Source organism: Pelophylax lessonae, assembly GCF_965119305.1.
Source record: "Pelophylax lessonae genome assembly, chromosome: 2".
Classification (NCBI taxonomy): Eukaryota; Metazoa; Chordata; class Amphibia; order Anura; family Ranidae; genus Pelophylax; species Pelophylax lessonae.
The window spans coordinates 744,489,389-744,502,889 of NC_138769.1; the positions used below are offsets into that span (position 1 = coordinate 744,489,389).

At 45.5% G+C, this 13,501-nt stretch overlaps 1 protein-coding gene across 1 annotated transcript in view; it reads right to left on the reverse strand.

Moving 5' to 3' along the window:
• Nucleotides 1–298: 298 nt before the first annotated feature.
• Nucleotides 299–13,501, reverse strand: part of LOC309545764 (uncharacterized protein) — a gene marked incomplete at its 5' end in the record, with an annotated part of 733,676 nt that continues 720,473 nt past the window's right edge. The window contains one exon of the mRNA XM_082245118.1: nucleotides 299–1,949. Within this exon, the coding sequence (XP_082101244.1) occupies nucleotides 579–1,949 (1,371 nt within the window). The 3' untranslated portion in view covers nucleotides 299–578. The remainder of the gene's footprint in view (nucleotides 1,950–13,501) is intronic.

Genomic DNA, 13,501 nt, shown 5'->3' on the forward strand with positions numbered 1-13,501 from the left:
TCAGAAGAGTCTGGAATGGACTCTCCCAATGTGGCCTCAGAGACTGGGCAAGATGTCACTTGACCACTAGTCTCTGGTACTGAGGCAGTGTTGGTCATGTATTAGCTCAGGATCTGGCAATGACAAAAACACTTGGGAACACATCTCAGTTAGTGAATGATAAAAAATACATTACTTGTTCAGTCAAAGCTCCATTAAAAAAAGATAAAGATGAAAATCATGAGGAAAACATTCAGTCATTGGTGCCTATCAAAAAATAGTCAAAAGGTAAAATATTCACAAGCCGCCTAGGTATGTATCTGATGGAGATAAGAAATAAACCCAAAGCACCCAATCATCACATTCCAGTCTGCTCACAGATTTTAGTTCGTTTTTTTTTTTTTAAGTAGCATTTTATCTTTTCACTTCTTCCCTAGCTTGTGGGATGACATTGGCGAATGTGAAACTAATGGGACACCCACAAATTCTTTAAAATCCCTCCTTCTTCCAGAGCTACTTCTCTGCAGCTGAAACTTGTGAATCCTCTGGTGATAGATTAGCCCAACATTAACTGTAAAAGCATTTTCACATTCAGACCATTAAAACGATTTCTCTCCAGTGTGAACCCTCTGGTGACTGGTAAGATTTGACTTCTGTGTAAAAGTTTTGCCACATTCAGAACACTGATATGGCTTCTCTCCAGTGTGAACCCTCTGGTGTATGATAAGCTCTTGCTTTGTTTTAAAAGATTTTCCACATTCAGAACACTGATAAGGTTTTTCTCCAGTGTGAACCATCTGGTGTATGATAAGGTCTTGCTTTGTTGTAAAAGATTTTCCACATTCAGAACACTGATAAGGTTTTTCTCCAGTGTGAACCCTCTGGTGTATGAAAAGGTCTTGCTTTGTTTTAAAAGATTTTCCACATTCAGAACACTGATAAGGTTTTTCTCCAGTGTGAACCATCTGGTGTATGATAAGCTCTTGCTTTGTTTTAAAAGATTTTCCACATTCAGAACACTGATAAGGTTTTTTTCCAGTGTGAACCATCTGGTGTTTGATAAGCTCTTGCTTTGTTGTAAAAGATTTTCCACATTCAGAACACTGATAAGGTTTTTCTCCAGTGTGAACCATCTGGTGTATGATAAGGTCTTGCTTTGTTGTAAAAGATTTTCCACATTCAGAACACGGATATGGCTTTTCTCCAGTGTGAACCTTCTGGTGCATGATAAGGTTATCCCTCCTTGTAAAAGCATTGTCACATTCAGAACAATTATATGGCTTCTCTCCAGTGTGAATCCCCTGGTGTCTGATAAGATGATACTTCTCTCTAAAAGTTTTGTCACATTCAGAACACTGATATGACTTCTCTCCAGAGTGAATTCTCTGGTGTCTGATAAGTTTACCTTTTGTTGTAAAAGCTTTGCAACATTCAGAACACTGATATGGCTTCTCTCCAGTATGAAAACGCTGGTGTAAGTTAAGACTACCTTTTGTTGTAAAAGCTTTGCCACATTCAGAACACTGATATGGCTTCTCTCCAGTATGAACCCTTTGGTGTATTATAAGCTCTTTCTTAGTTAAAAAAGCTTTGTCACATTCAGAACACTGATACGGCTTCTCTCCAGTGTGAACCATTTGGTGTGTAATAAGCTTTCCCTTCTTTGTAAAAGATTTATCACATTCAGCACACTGATATGGCTTCTTTTCAGTATGCATCATTTGGTGATATATAAGGTTACTTGCTTCACTAAAAGCTTTGTCACATTCAGAACATTGATACGGCTTCTGTCCAGTGTGAACCCTCTGGTGTTTGACAAGATGTCCCTTGCTTGTAAATGCTTTGACACATTCAGAACATTGATATGGCTTCTCTCCAGTGTGACTCCTCTGGTGTATGATAAGATTTGACTTCCTTGCAAAAGCTTTGCCACATTCAGAGCATTGATATGACTTCTTTCCAGTGTGAACCTTCCGGTGTGTGATATATTTTGCCTCCATTGTTAAACCTTTATCACATTCCAAACAAGAAATAGCTTAATATGACTCCTCTTATGCATACATGGGTTGGACTTTACTATAAAGCTATTGTTACTTCCAGTCCTGAAATGACTTCTCTCCTTTTGTCCTCAGAGGTTGGATCAATGTTGAAGAGAATCCAAAACATTTATGACTTTTAGAACATGGATTTGTCTTGTGTCCTTTGTGAATCTTCCAGTGAACTGCATTAAAGACTTTCAGTCAATTAGGACCCATTTGGCTCATTTCCAATGAGTTGTATTGATGAAGACCAACATGACCGAAAACTTGGTTCCTCAGTCCACCTGTACAGAAAAAAAAAAAAAAATCGGAATTCTTTATAAAGGGCTGAACAAAGTTGCTTTCTATTTTTAATGTCTATTATTAAATATTTTGTATATATAGAAAGAATATGTACAGCATTATATATGGATTTTTATTATAGCTTACCTGTAAAATCCATTTCTTGGAGTACATCATGGGACACAAAACCATATTCATTGCCATATGGGTTATACACCACCTTCAGGTGAATGGACACTGGCAACCAATAAGACAGGAAGTCCCCTATATAACCCCTCCTACACAGGAAGTACCTCAGTTTTGTAGCAAAAGGCCCCATACAAGAGGGGAGGGACCTCTGTGCCCCCTGATGTACTCCAAGAAATTGATTTTACAGGTAAGCTGTAGCAAAAATCCTTATTTCTTTTTCATACAACATGAGACACAGAGGCATATTCATTACCATATAGGAAGTCCCATAGCAATGCATCTGAGGGGAGGGGGGACACGATAAATACCGCCATCAGACCACAAAATATCTACAGAGCTGCCTGCAAAACACTGCAGCCAAATGCAGACTCCTCCTGAGTCCTAACATCCACTCGATAGAAGTGAGTGAACGTATGCACTGACAACCAAGTCGTGGCTTTGCAAATCTTAACCATAGAAGCTTGATGGTGAACTGCCCAAGAGGCATCTACTCTTCTGGTAGAGTGTGCCTTCACAGCAAAAAGGTGGAGCCTTCCCTTTCAAACCATATGCCTGGATAATAACCTGGTGAATCCAATGAGAAATTGTAGACTTAGATGCTGCCTGCCCTTTCCTGGGCCCTTCTGGTAGCACAAACAAAAGATCGGTCTTACGAATTTGAGCTGGCCTTTCCAAATAAATCTTAAGTGCCTGTACTACATCAAGAGAATGAAATAACTTTTCCTCCTCTGTTTGAGGATCTAAAAAAAAGGAAAGCAGTACAATGTCCTGATTCAAATAAAAAGCGGACACCACCTTGGGCAAAAAAACCTGGGTGTGGAAGTAACATCACCCTATCTTGATGTAAAATCAAGAATGGCTCTTTACAAGAAAGTGCTGCTAGTTCCAACACCCTTCTGGCTGAAGTTATTGCAATCAAAAAGACCAGTTTTCTGGTCAGAAGAACCAGGGGACCATGCCCGATGGGCTCAAAAGGCTCTTTCTGTTAAATTTCCAGCACCAAATTTAGATCCCATGGACACATTGGTGGCTTCACTGGTGGAAGCATACGCAACATCCCTTGGATGAAGGTTTGAACCAAGGAATGCAAAGCGATCGGTAAGGCTAATTTCATATCTACCCCTACTTGCAAGAAGGCAAGAATTGTCCTGATAATATACAATACTTGCGGGGATGCCATTTCCTGGCTTCACACTAGGTAATGTAAGATTTCCAGACTCTGTAATAAATGCTTCCAGAGACTGGTTTTCTAGCATTTATCAGGGTTGAAAATGCAGGGCCATATATACCCTGCTTCTTCAAAATTAATGCTTCAATAGCTAAGCCGTCAAATTTAGAGACTGCAAAGCAGGTTGGAATATCGGACCTTGAGAGAGTAGGTGCGGACGCAGTGGGTCCGGATGCAGTGGAAGAACCTAAGGCCTTGCCACTGCCAATTTTTGAATTTGTGCATACCAAACCCTCCTCGGCCATGCGGGAGCTACCAGGATTACTGGTTTCCCCTCTATCTGGATTCTGTGTAACAGATTTAACAGGCACGGTAGCAGCTGAACCGGAGGAAAGGCATAGATCAGGGAAAACTCCTCCCAAAGAGTCACCAAAGCATTCACTCCGACTGTGAGTGGATCCCTGGTCCTGGACACAAATCTCTTCAACTTGCTGTTGAACCTGGATGTGAACATCTACATCTGGGACCCCCCAGCATTGGCAGATTGATGTAAAGATCTCGTGGTGTAAGGACCATTCCCTCGGAAACATCTGTTGACAACTCTGAATGTCTGCCTGCCAGTTTTCTATTCCTGGAATGAAAACCACTGACAGGCATAGAGGAAACTTCTCTGCCCAGGATAGGATGATATCCACCTCTTTCTGGGCTGTCTGACTTTTGGTGCCTCCCTGATGGTTGACATAAGCCACAGCTGTGGCATTGTCGGATTGTACCCTGACAGGGTGACCCCAAAGTCTGGGTGTTCAGTACTTTAAAGCCCGACAGACTGTTTGGATTTCCATGATATTGATGGGGAGACTTTTCTCTACCCAAAACCACTTTTCTTGGACAGTGGCTTCCTCCAGAACTGCTCTCCAACCGGGGAGACTGGCATCTGTAGTCACTACTTTCCAGACTACTGGAAGAAAGGATTTCCCTTTTTCCAAATTTCTGGTTAACAACCACCAACTTAGACTCTGACATGCTCTTGGAACCAGAGACATGCACCAGTCTAGGAACTGGACCTTTCTGGTCCATGCTGGCAGAATGTTGTTCTGTAAGGGTCTGGCTGTATGGAACTGAGCATAGGGAATTGTTCAGAATATTGACACCATCTTCCCTAATAACTTAATGTATGAAGTTTGCTTTCTTACAGATCGAAACAGATCCTTCAGCTCTGTGACCTTTCTTGATGGCAAGAAAATCTTTGCCTGTATTGTGTCCACAAGGAAACCCAGATATTCCAGACGCTGGACTAGCTGTAATGCTGACTTTACCAAGTTCAAGATCCAACCCAGATGTTCTAAGAACTGTACTGTTTGGAAAACATTTCGGCTTAGAGCCGATGCCGATTGATCTATTAGTAATAGATCATCTAGATATCCTATCACCGATATCCCTTAAGACCTTAGAGTGGCCAATACTGGAGCTAGGATCTTTGTGAACACTCTTGGAGCCATGGCCAACCTGAATGGCAGATCCACAAACTGAAAATAACGGTTTTCTACTGCAAATCGTAAAAACCTTTGATGGGCCTGAAAAATAGACACGTGAAGATATGCATCCTTGAAGTCTATAGATGCTATAAATTCTTCTCCCTGTAGGGAGGCATGGCTGAATGAATTGACTCCATACAGAAAGTACGAATGTTCAGAAACTGGTTCAGAGCTTTCAGATCCAGAATGGGTCTCACATCTCCGTTCGGCTTGGGGACTAGGAAAAGGTTTAAGTAAAAAACCCTGAATCTTTTGTCCTCCGGAACCTCTGTAATCACTCTTAGGGACCTTAACTTGTCCAGAGGCAGAAAGAGAGATCTTCTTTTTAGAGTATCTGCAGGTATGTTTTACTTTACAAACCGAGGATGCGGGAACACCCAAAATTACAGTTTGTATCCCTGGTGGAAATAACCCGGTTGTCCTGAATTATTTCTACCTAGACCTTTGAGAACTGTAGCAGCCAGTGGCGTCACTAGGGTGGGGCCAGAGGGGGCCATGGCCCCACCAAAATTAGTCTGTGCCCCACCATGTGCCCCCCCAATTAATTATGAGCAAATACTGTACATTGATCCCCTTCCCCTTCCTCAGCCTTTGCAGTGATGTCCAGGGCTCGGTGCTTAGTTTCAGCCTCGGCTGTGCGGGTTCAGACTTCAGAGCGACCTCCCCCTGGGACAACACACTGTCAACATTCCTCTGCTGTAAACATACTGCATCCCCAGCCTCCCTTTAGCCATGTGTCTACAGAATGATAACTGTGCAGCCCCAGCGCAGTAGTGAGAAGAGGAGGGGAGGAGAGCCGGGACAAAACCCCTCCTCCCTTCTCCTTCCCCGGGTAATCTGAAATGTCTGTCTGCTGTTTCTCCTCGGCTCCCCTCCCCATGAGGCCGCCTGCACCTGTAGTGGAGTCTGTAGAACAGGCAGCATGTCCCGTCTGGTGCTGCAGCCCAGAAGAAGAAGGCAAACCATGTGTGCAGGGTCTGAGCCGGGAACCATGACACCAGGGGTGGCTGGAGATCACAGGAGCATTGGGAGAGTGACTGTTACCTGACCTCCTGGCCAGCAAAGGACACCAAAGAACAGCTGCATGGAGCTGGTGAGGACTCCATGTTCTAAACAATACTGCCCACAGCCTGCCCACTGCTGAAGAGAGGAGATCCCAGATGAGATGAACGATGAAGCCAAGAAGAGGTAAGGATGAGGATGCATCCAATTTACATCAAGCTGTCTGTGTGGGGGATGGGAGGGGAGGAAGGGAGTGTGAGTAGGGAAGGAAGTAGGAATCAGGTAGGTCAGTGTGTGTGTCAGGTAGGTCAGTGTGTGACTCAGGTAGGTCAGTGTGTGTGTCAGGTAGGTCAGTGTGTGACTCAGGTAGGTCAGTGTGTGTGTCAGGTAGGTCAGCGTGTGACTCAGGTAGGTCAGTGCGTGTGACTCAGGTAGGTCAGTGTGTGTGTCAGGTAGGTCAGTGTGTGACTCAGGTAGGTCAGTGTGTGTGTCAGGTAGGTCAGTGTGTGTGTCAGGTAGGTCAGTGTGTGTGTCAGGTAGGTCAGCGTGTGTGTCAGGTAGGTCAGCGTGTGACTCAGGTAGGTCAGTGTGTGTGTCAGGTAGGTCAGTGTGTGACTCAGGTAGGTCAGTGTGTGTGTCAGGTAGGTCAGCGTGTGACTCAGGTAGGTCAGCGTGTGACTCAGGTAGGTCAGTGTGTGTGTCAGGTAGGTCAGCGTGTGACTCAGGTAGGTCAGCGTGTGACTCAGGTAGGTCAGCGTGTGACTCAGGTAGGTCAGTGTGTGTGTCAGGTAGGTCAGCGTGTGACTCAGGTAGGTCAGTGTGTGTGTCAGGTAGGTCAGTGTGTGACTCAGGTAGGTCAGTGTGTGTGTCAGGTAGGTCAGTGTGTGACTCAGGTAGGTCAGTGTGTGTGTCAGGTAGGTCAGTGTGTGACTCAGGTAGGTCAGTGTGTGTGTCAGGTAGGTCAGTGTGTGACTCAGGTAGGTCAGTGTGTGACTCAGGTAGGTCAGTGTGTCAGGTAGGTCAGTGTGTGTGTCAGGTAGGTCAGTGTGTGTGTCAGGTAGGTCAGTGTGTGACTCAGGTAGGTCAGTGTGTGTGTCAGGTAGGTCAGTGTGTGTGTCAGGTAGGTCAGTGTGTGACTCAGGTAGGTCAGTGTGTGTGTCAGGTAGGTCAGTGTGTGTGTCAGGTAGGTCAGTATAAGAGTGGGGTAAGTCAGTGTAGTGGTTTTGGTAGGTCATTGTAGAGGCAGGTAGGTCATATGCGTTACATGAGCAGGGCAAAGGGGTGGAGTTAAGGGCGTAGCCAGGGGGGCGGCAAAATGAGGTTTCGCCTAGGGTGTCAAAAATCCTTGCACCGGCCCTGTGCACAGCGGAGCGGCATTACGTCGGGGAGAGTGCGTGGCACGCATCTGCACACCAAGCACCAGCCCGCCCCAGCCTGTCTGAAAGCGCGCGTGACCGACCGGATGTACGTGTCAGACTCAGCACAGCAGTCACGCTGTCCACACTGGGTGTCTGGCTTGTCGGGACTCAGGGACAGGGACGGGATGCCGGGACGGTCGGGACCAGACGGTGAGGCGGCCTCGGCGCGGAGGCAAGGCCAAGCAGAGGAGTGGAGGAGTCTCAGACTGAGGAGTGAGGAGCCGAGCCAGGCCAGCAGCAGCAGGACACGAGGAGCAGCCGCAGGTCGGCATCGGCTTAGAGGTGGCACTGGCAGCCTCAGCCTGCCTGGGAGGTGAGTCACTGGAGCAGTGAGACTGAGTCCACTCACTGCCCAGCCATTTGTAATAATGCATCATACCACCATCACACGCACACCCAACAATTGTCAATGTGGATGTGGACAGTGCTTGACATGCCAAGCTGACAGAATTTTATAGCTGAACAATGCTGTAAAATTCTGTCAGCATACTCAGCATGTCAGCCCACATTGTCATTTTCAGGGGTATGAGGGTGGTATGAGATGCAAATGTGCAATGGACTCACATTGAGTTCACTGCACATTTGCATCTCATACCACCCTCACCCCTGAAAATGACAATGTGGGCTGAAATGCTGACCGAATGTCCCCGGGCCTGCTTCTTGTGTGCTGGCTGTGTCTGGTTCCATTGCTGCGTACTGCTTCCTCGCCTTACAGGTGACTCCGCTAATGCTGTCCGTATGCTCTGGGCCTTCAAATATATAGACATGAAATATTGGTGACTGATGCCCATTGTCATGAATATTTCATGTTTGTCTTTATTTGGCCAATTTATCACCAATGTTTCATGTTTTATGCTATTGAAGGCCCAGAGTGTGTGGACAACATCAGTGGAGTCACCGGTAAGGCGAGGCAGCAGCATGCAGCAGAGGAGCCAGACATAGCCAGCACACAAGGAGCAGGCCGGGGACATTTTTAGAGGTGGAAGGTAAGTGGAGCAGTGAGTCCACTGCACATTTCCTTTCTCGTACCACCCTCACACCCCTGGAAATGACAATGTGGACTGATCCACTGACAGAACTTTACAGTTGAACATGGCAAACATGTATAATGCATGTCTGTAAGTTTGCTATGTCCAGCTGTAAAATTCTGTCAGCGTGTCAGTCCACATTGTCATTTAATGTTTATGCTTTTAATATCCATTGTCAGGAATGCTTATCTCCGGGGAATTCACAGGAGCTGGGATAGTGTCAGTAAGGGGGGGGGGGGGCAGTAGTTAGTGGGATGCGGGGCAATAGTTGGTGGGGTGGGGGTCTGTCAGTGAGGGGTGGAGCAGTATTTGGTGGGGTGGGGGTCTGTCAGTGAGTGATGGGTCAGTAGTTGGTGGGGGTCTGTCAGTGAGGGGTGGGGCAGTAGTTGGTGGCACCAAGTATTTCCCGTGAAACGTTGACGCTCATGTGTATTGTATTTTCAACAAATAAAACAAAGTGAATTTGTAACAAGGCCTCTGGAGTGCATTCTATTATAGATAGATAGAGTGTATATGTATGTATGTGTGTGTGTATGTATGTATGTATGTATGTATGCATGTATATATATATATATATATATATTGCGTTTTTATAGTTGGCCCCCCTACTTTTGTCCCTGTCCCCCCATGTGCCCCCCCTAAATATGAAAGCTGGAGACGCCACTGGTAGCAGCCTCCCCCCTCCTCACCTGACTGAGTGGGGGCACCTCTTCACAAGGTAGGCTTGGAGGTAGACTTGGTAGATCTCTGGGCCCAGGATTTCTTTTGCCCTTGCCCTGAAGGATTGGTTCTACCAGGCAGCTGGGGCCGTCGCAACTGCCTGGGATTAGAAGTACTAGGAATGTGAGTGCTGGGAACCTTAAAAGAAGGATGTTTGCTTTTCCTCTTAACTGGTAGCAACACACTCTTCCAACTCAAACTCTTTTTGGATATATTGTCAAGATCATCACCAAATAGGCGTTCTCTATGAAAGGGAAAGCCAGTCAGCAACTTTTTACACAGCAATTCCACAGACCAGCTTTTTAGCAAAAGGATTCTGCGCATATGCACTCTCTGAAGAGCAAACCATGACATTTGTTGTATGGAGTCTTTAAGAGCATCCATTGCAAAACATAAAGTGCGAGGTAGATCTGTCAAATCTTCCACAGACTCTCCTTGAGAAGGAACCGTCCTGGACACTCGCTTAATACGGTCTTTTAAAGACTGACAAACTCTTACAGCTGCCACTGCTGGTTGTATTGCAGACTCTGCAACAGCAAAGGAGGCTTTTAGTAAAGATTCCAACTTCTTATTAGGTGGATCTTTAAAAACCTGGGCATTATCCACAGGACAAGTTAAACTTTTGTCAACAGAAGGAATGGCAGCATCCACAGTAGGTATACTCCAATTTTTTAGTGAATTTTTCCACCATAGGATACAATAGTGAAAACCTTTTAGGAGGAACAAAAATCCTATCAGAATGATCCCAATCAGCATACATTACCTGCTCCAAGAATGGATGTAAGGGAAAAGCCTGAGGACTATGAGGAGGGCGCAATGAGCCTAGAGAGGAGAAAGAGACTTCAGACCTCTCTAAGGGAGATAATTTTTACCGGACCATTTCAGTGAGAGACTGAATTAAAAATCTCTGGGATTGAGAGGTTGAGTATGACTCCTCAGATCCTGACTCCCCATAAGTGGATTCAGCTTGACCGTCTATAGGGTCCTCCACAGCAGCTTCTTCAACATCCTCTGCCCAATCCTGAACTGATTCACGTGGGGTCTCAGGTGAGGGGGATCTACCACTTTTCCTCCCTCCTGACGATGCTGCAATCATGGCAGCAATCTTACCCTCAAGACTAGCTAAAGCCGATGCCAAATCGTCCTTAGTGATGTAGGTTGTGACAGAAACACTAGGAGTAGCTACTATGCCTGACAACCGTAATGGCTCAGATTGGCTAATCACCTCTGGCTCTTCAGGGGGAGTAGACACAGAGGCTAGGACCTTCAAGGCCTGACAGTGGGATCACAGTGCCCCTTCCAGCTGTGCCCCCAGCCCTTTTTCAGGCAGACATTGCTCTTAGGCAAGACAAACTTGAGGTACTAACTTCAGTGTACTCAAGGCTTGTGAAAAGCTATACAGCTTATCACACACAGCACTGATTATCCCAAAGATACAGAACCGGTCTTGTGCCAATAAACATACACCACAGTGACTCACGCAACCCAGCTGCTGCTGCTCTGCGATCCCTCAAGCCTCTGACAGAGGCTTGCGTGCTGAAACTCCTGTTTAAGAATCGCGCTGCTTGTAGTTGTACTGCGCATGTGCGCTGTGCTACATGGCATCCACGTGCATGCCAATCGCGTCCAGACACGCCCCTCTTGCTCCAAGTGTACGCTTGTGTATCAATGGCGAAGATTTGCACGCACACACGAACAATCTCTCACAACAAACACGCTACTGAAGGCATTGCTTGACCAGAGCTTTCCGAGGAGACGATTGCGCAGGCACTTTAGCGCCAAGGCGAAACAACATGCCAACGACAAGGGATGAGAGCAGCTTAGGCAGACAGGTGCTTTGTCACAGCTGATACCTTTCAGGTGATCAGCACAGGGTGAAAACAGAGTGTTTAAACAAACAAGGTATGCTTTAACATAGCTGATGCACCTACTGTTTTGCACATGGAGAGCAAACATATGTTTAAACAAACAAGGTGTAGTAAGACACTGCTGATACACCCTCTGCTTTGCACATAAAAAGCAAAATACTGTATGTTTAACCACTTAAGCCCCGGAGGATTTGGCTGCTCAAAGACCAGGGCCTATTTTGTGATTCGGCACTGCGTGATTTTAACAGACAATTGCGCGGTTGTGCGACACTGTACCCAAATGAAATTGACGTCCTTTTTTTCCCACAAACAGAGCTTTCTTTTGGTGGTATTTGATCACCTGTGCAATTTTTACTTTTTGCGCTGTAAACAAAAATAGAGCTTCAATTTTGAAAAAATAACAATACTGTATTTTTCAAATTTTTTTATATGAAATTCCCCCCCCAAAAAAAAGTAAAAATCAAAATTTTTAACATTTTAGGCCAATTTGTTTTCTGCTACATATTTTTGGTGAAAAAAATCACAATAAGCGTATTTTGATTGGTTTGCGCAAAAATTATTGCGTTTCCTACTACGGGAAAGATTTTTGTCATTTTTATTGTTTTTTTTTTTAACTATTAATGGCGGCGATCTGCGATTTTTTTTGCGGGACTGCGACTTTGCGGCGGACAGATCAGACCCTTGCCTGACATTTTTGACACTTTTGGGGGTACCAGTGACATTAGTACAGTAATCAGTGCTATAAATATGCACTGTTACTGTAAAAATTACACTGGCAGGGAAGGGGTTAACTTTTATTGGTGATCAAGGGGTTAAGTGTGTCCCTAGGGGCGTGCTTCTAACTGTAAAGGGGCGTGGCTTGTCATGTTACCACAGAGACATACGATCCTACATAGCATGATCGTATAGTCTCTGCAGTTACACCAGGGAGAATGACAGGCGGCTTTGTTTACATCAGCTGCCTGCCTTTCTCCCTTTCCAGCGGGAGATCGCGAGTGACCAGCGAACATCGGAGCCGCCGGTCACTCACGTGGGGATGTTAATGACCGGGCGGGAGCGCGCCTCCGGCGACGCCCGCTCGCCCCCTATTGGCTCGCGGGCGAGTGACGTACCGGTACGTCACTTTGCCCAGGAGGGGCTGACCGTCGCAGTATATGTACTTGCGGCGGTCGGCAAGTGGTTAAACAAACAAGGTGTGCTTTAACATTAGCTGATACACCCATTGTCTCTTGCAGAGACCACATGGCACCCGGTATACATGGCACCCGATATACATGGCACCCGGTATACATGGCACCCGGTATCAGTTATCTTTTAAGGGTACAGTGCATAAAAATATTTTTACAAATATTTTTTAAAGTGGACTTATCAGTCTTGCCCCAGGATTCTATCTTGTAACAAGAATCCAATCTTCACCCATCACGGTGAGCTTTATAACTTGCCAATCTTTAAGTACTGGGTCCCCTTGTTTTTGAGAGGCCACTCCCTTGGACCTTTAGAGCACTCTGCCGGAGCGCCTTTGGGATTGATTTTATCAAGGGTCCGGATCCCAGGGTCCAGTGCCTAAGAAGGACAACGTTACAGGCAAAACCTTGTATCTGCTTTCCCGAGGCTAGGGTACCATCCTTTTTGTCTTTGACTTTTTTGGATGGATCTGATTGCTAACCCCTTAGATTCAGAGATCTTTGATCGGGGTATGTAGCATAATCTTCTTTCTTCTTCTTTGAGAAAACATAAAAAAGTGTGGAGAGTCTCCCCACCATGACCATCACCTTTTAGACATTGGCGAAAAAATGGAGGTACTTCCTGTGTAGGAGGGGTTATATAGGGGGACTTCCTGTCTGATTGGTTGCCAGTGTCCATTCACCTGAAGGTGGCGTATAACCCATATGGTAATGAATATGGCTCTGTGTCCCGTGATGTACAAAACAGAAAAATATATTTTTTTAAAGTTTCATCCCCTTCATGACCAAGCCATTTTGGCTATGTGGCACTGCGCTACTTTAACCACTTAAGCCCCAGAAGATTTTACCCCCTTCCTGACCAGGGGGTATTTTGCGATTCGGCACTGCGTGACTTTAACGGACAATTGCGCGGTCATGTGACGCTGTACCTAAACTAATTTGACGTCCTTTTTTTCCCACAAACAGAGCTTTCTTTTGGTGGTATTTGATCACCTGTGCGATTTTTTGTTATAAACTTATAATAACAATATTTTTCACATTTTTTTATATGAAATTCCCCCCTAAAAAAATGTAAAAATCAAAATGTTT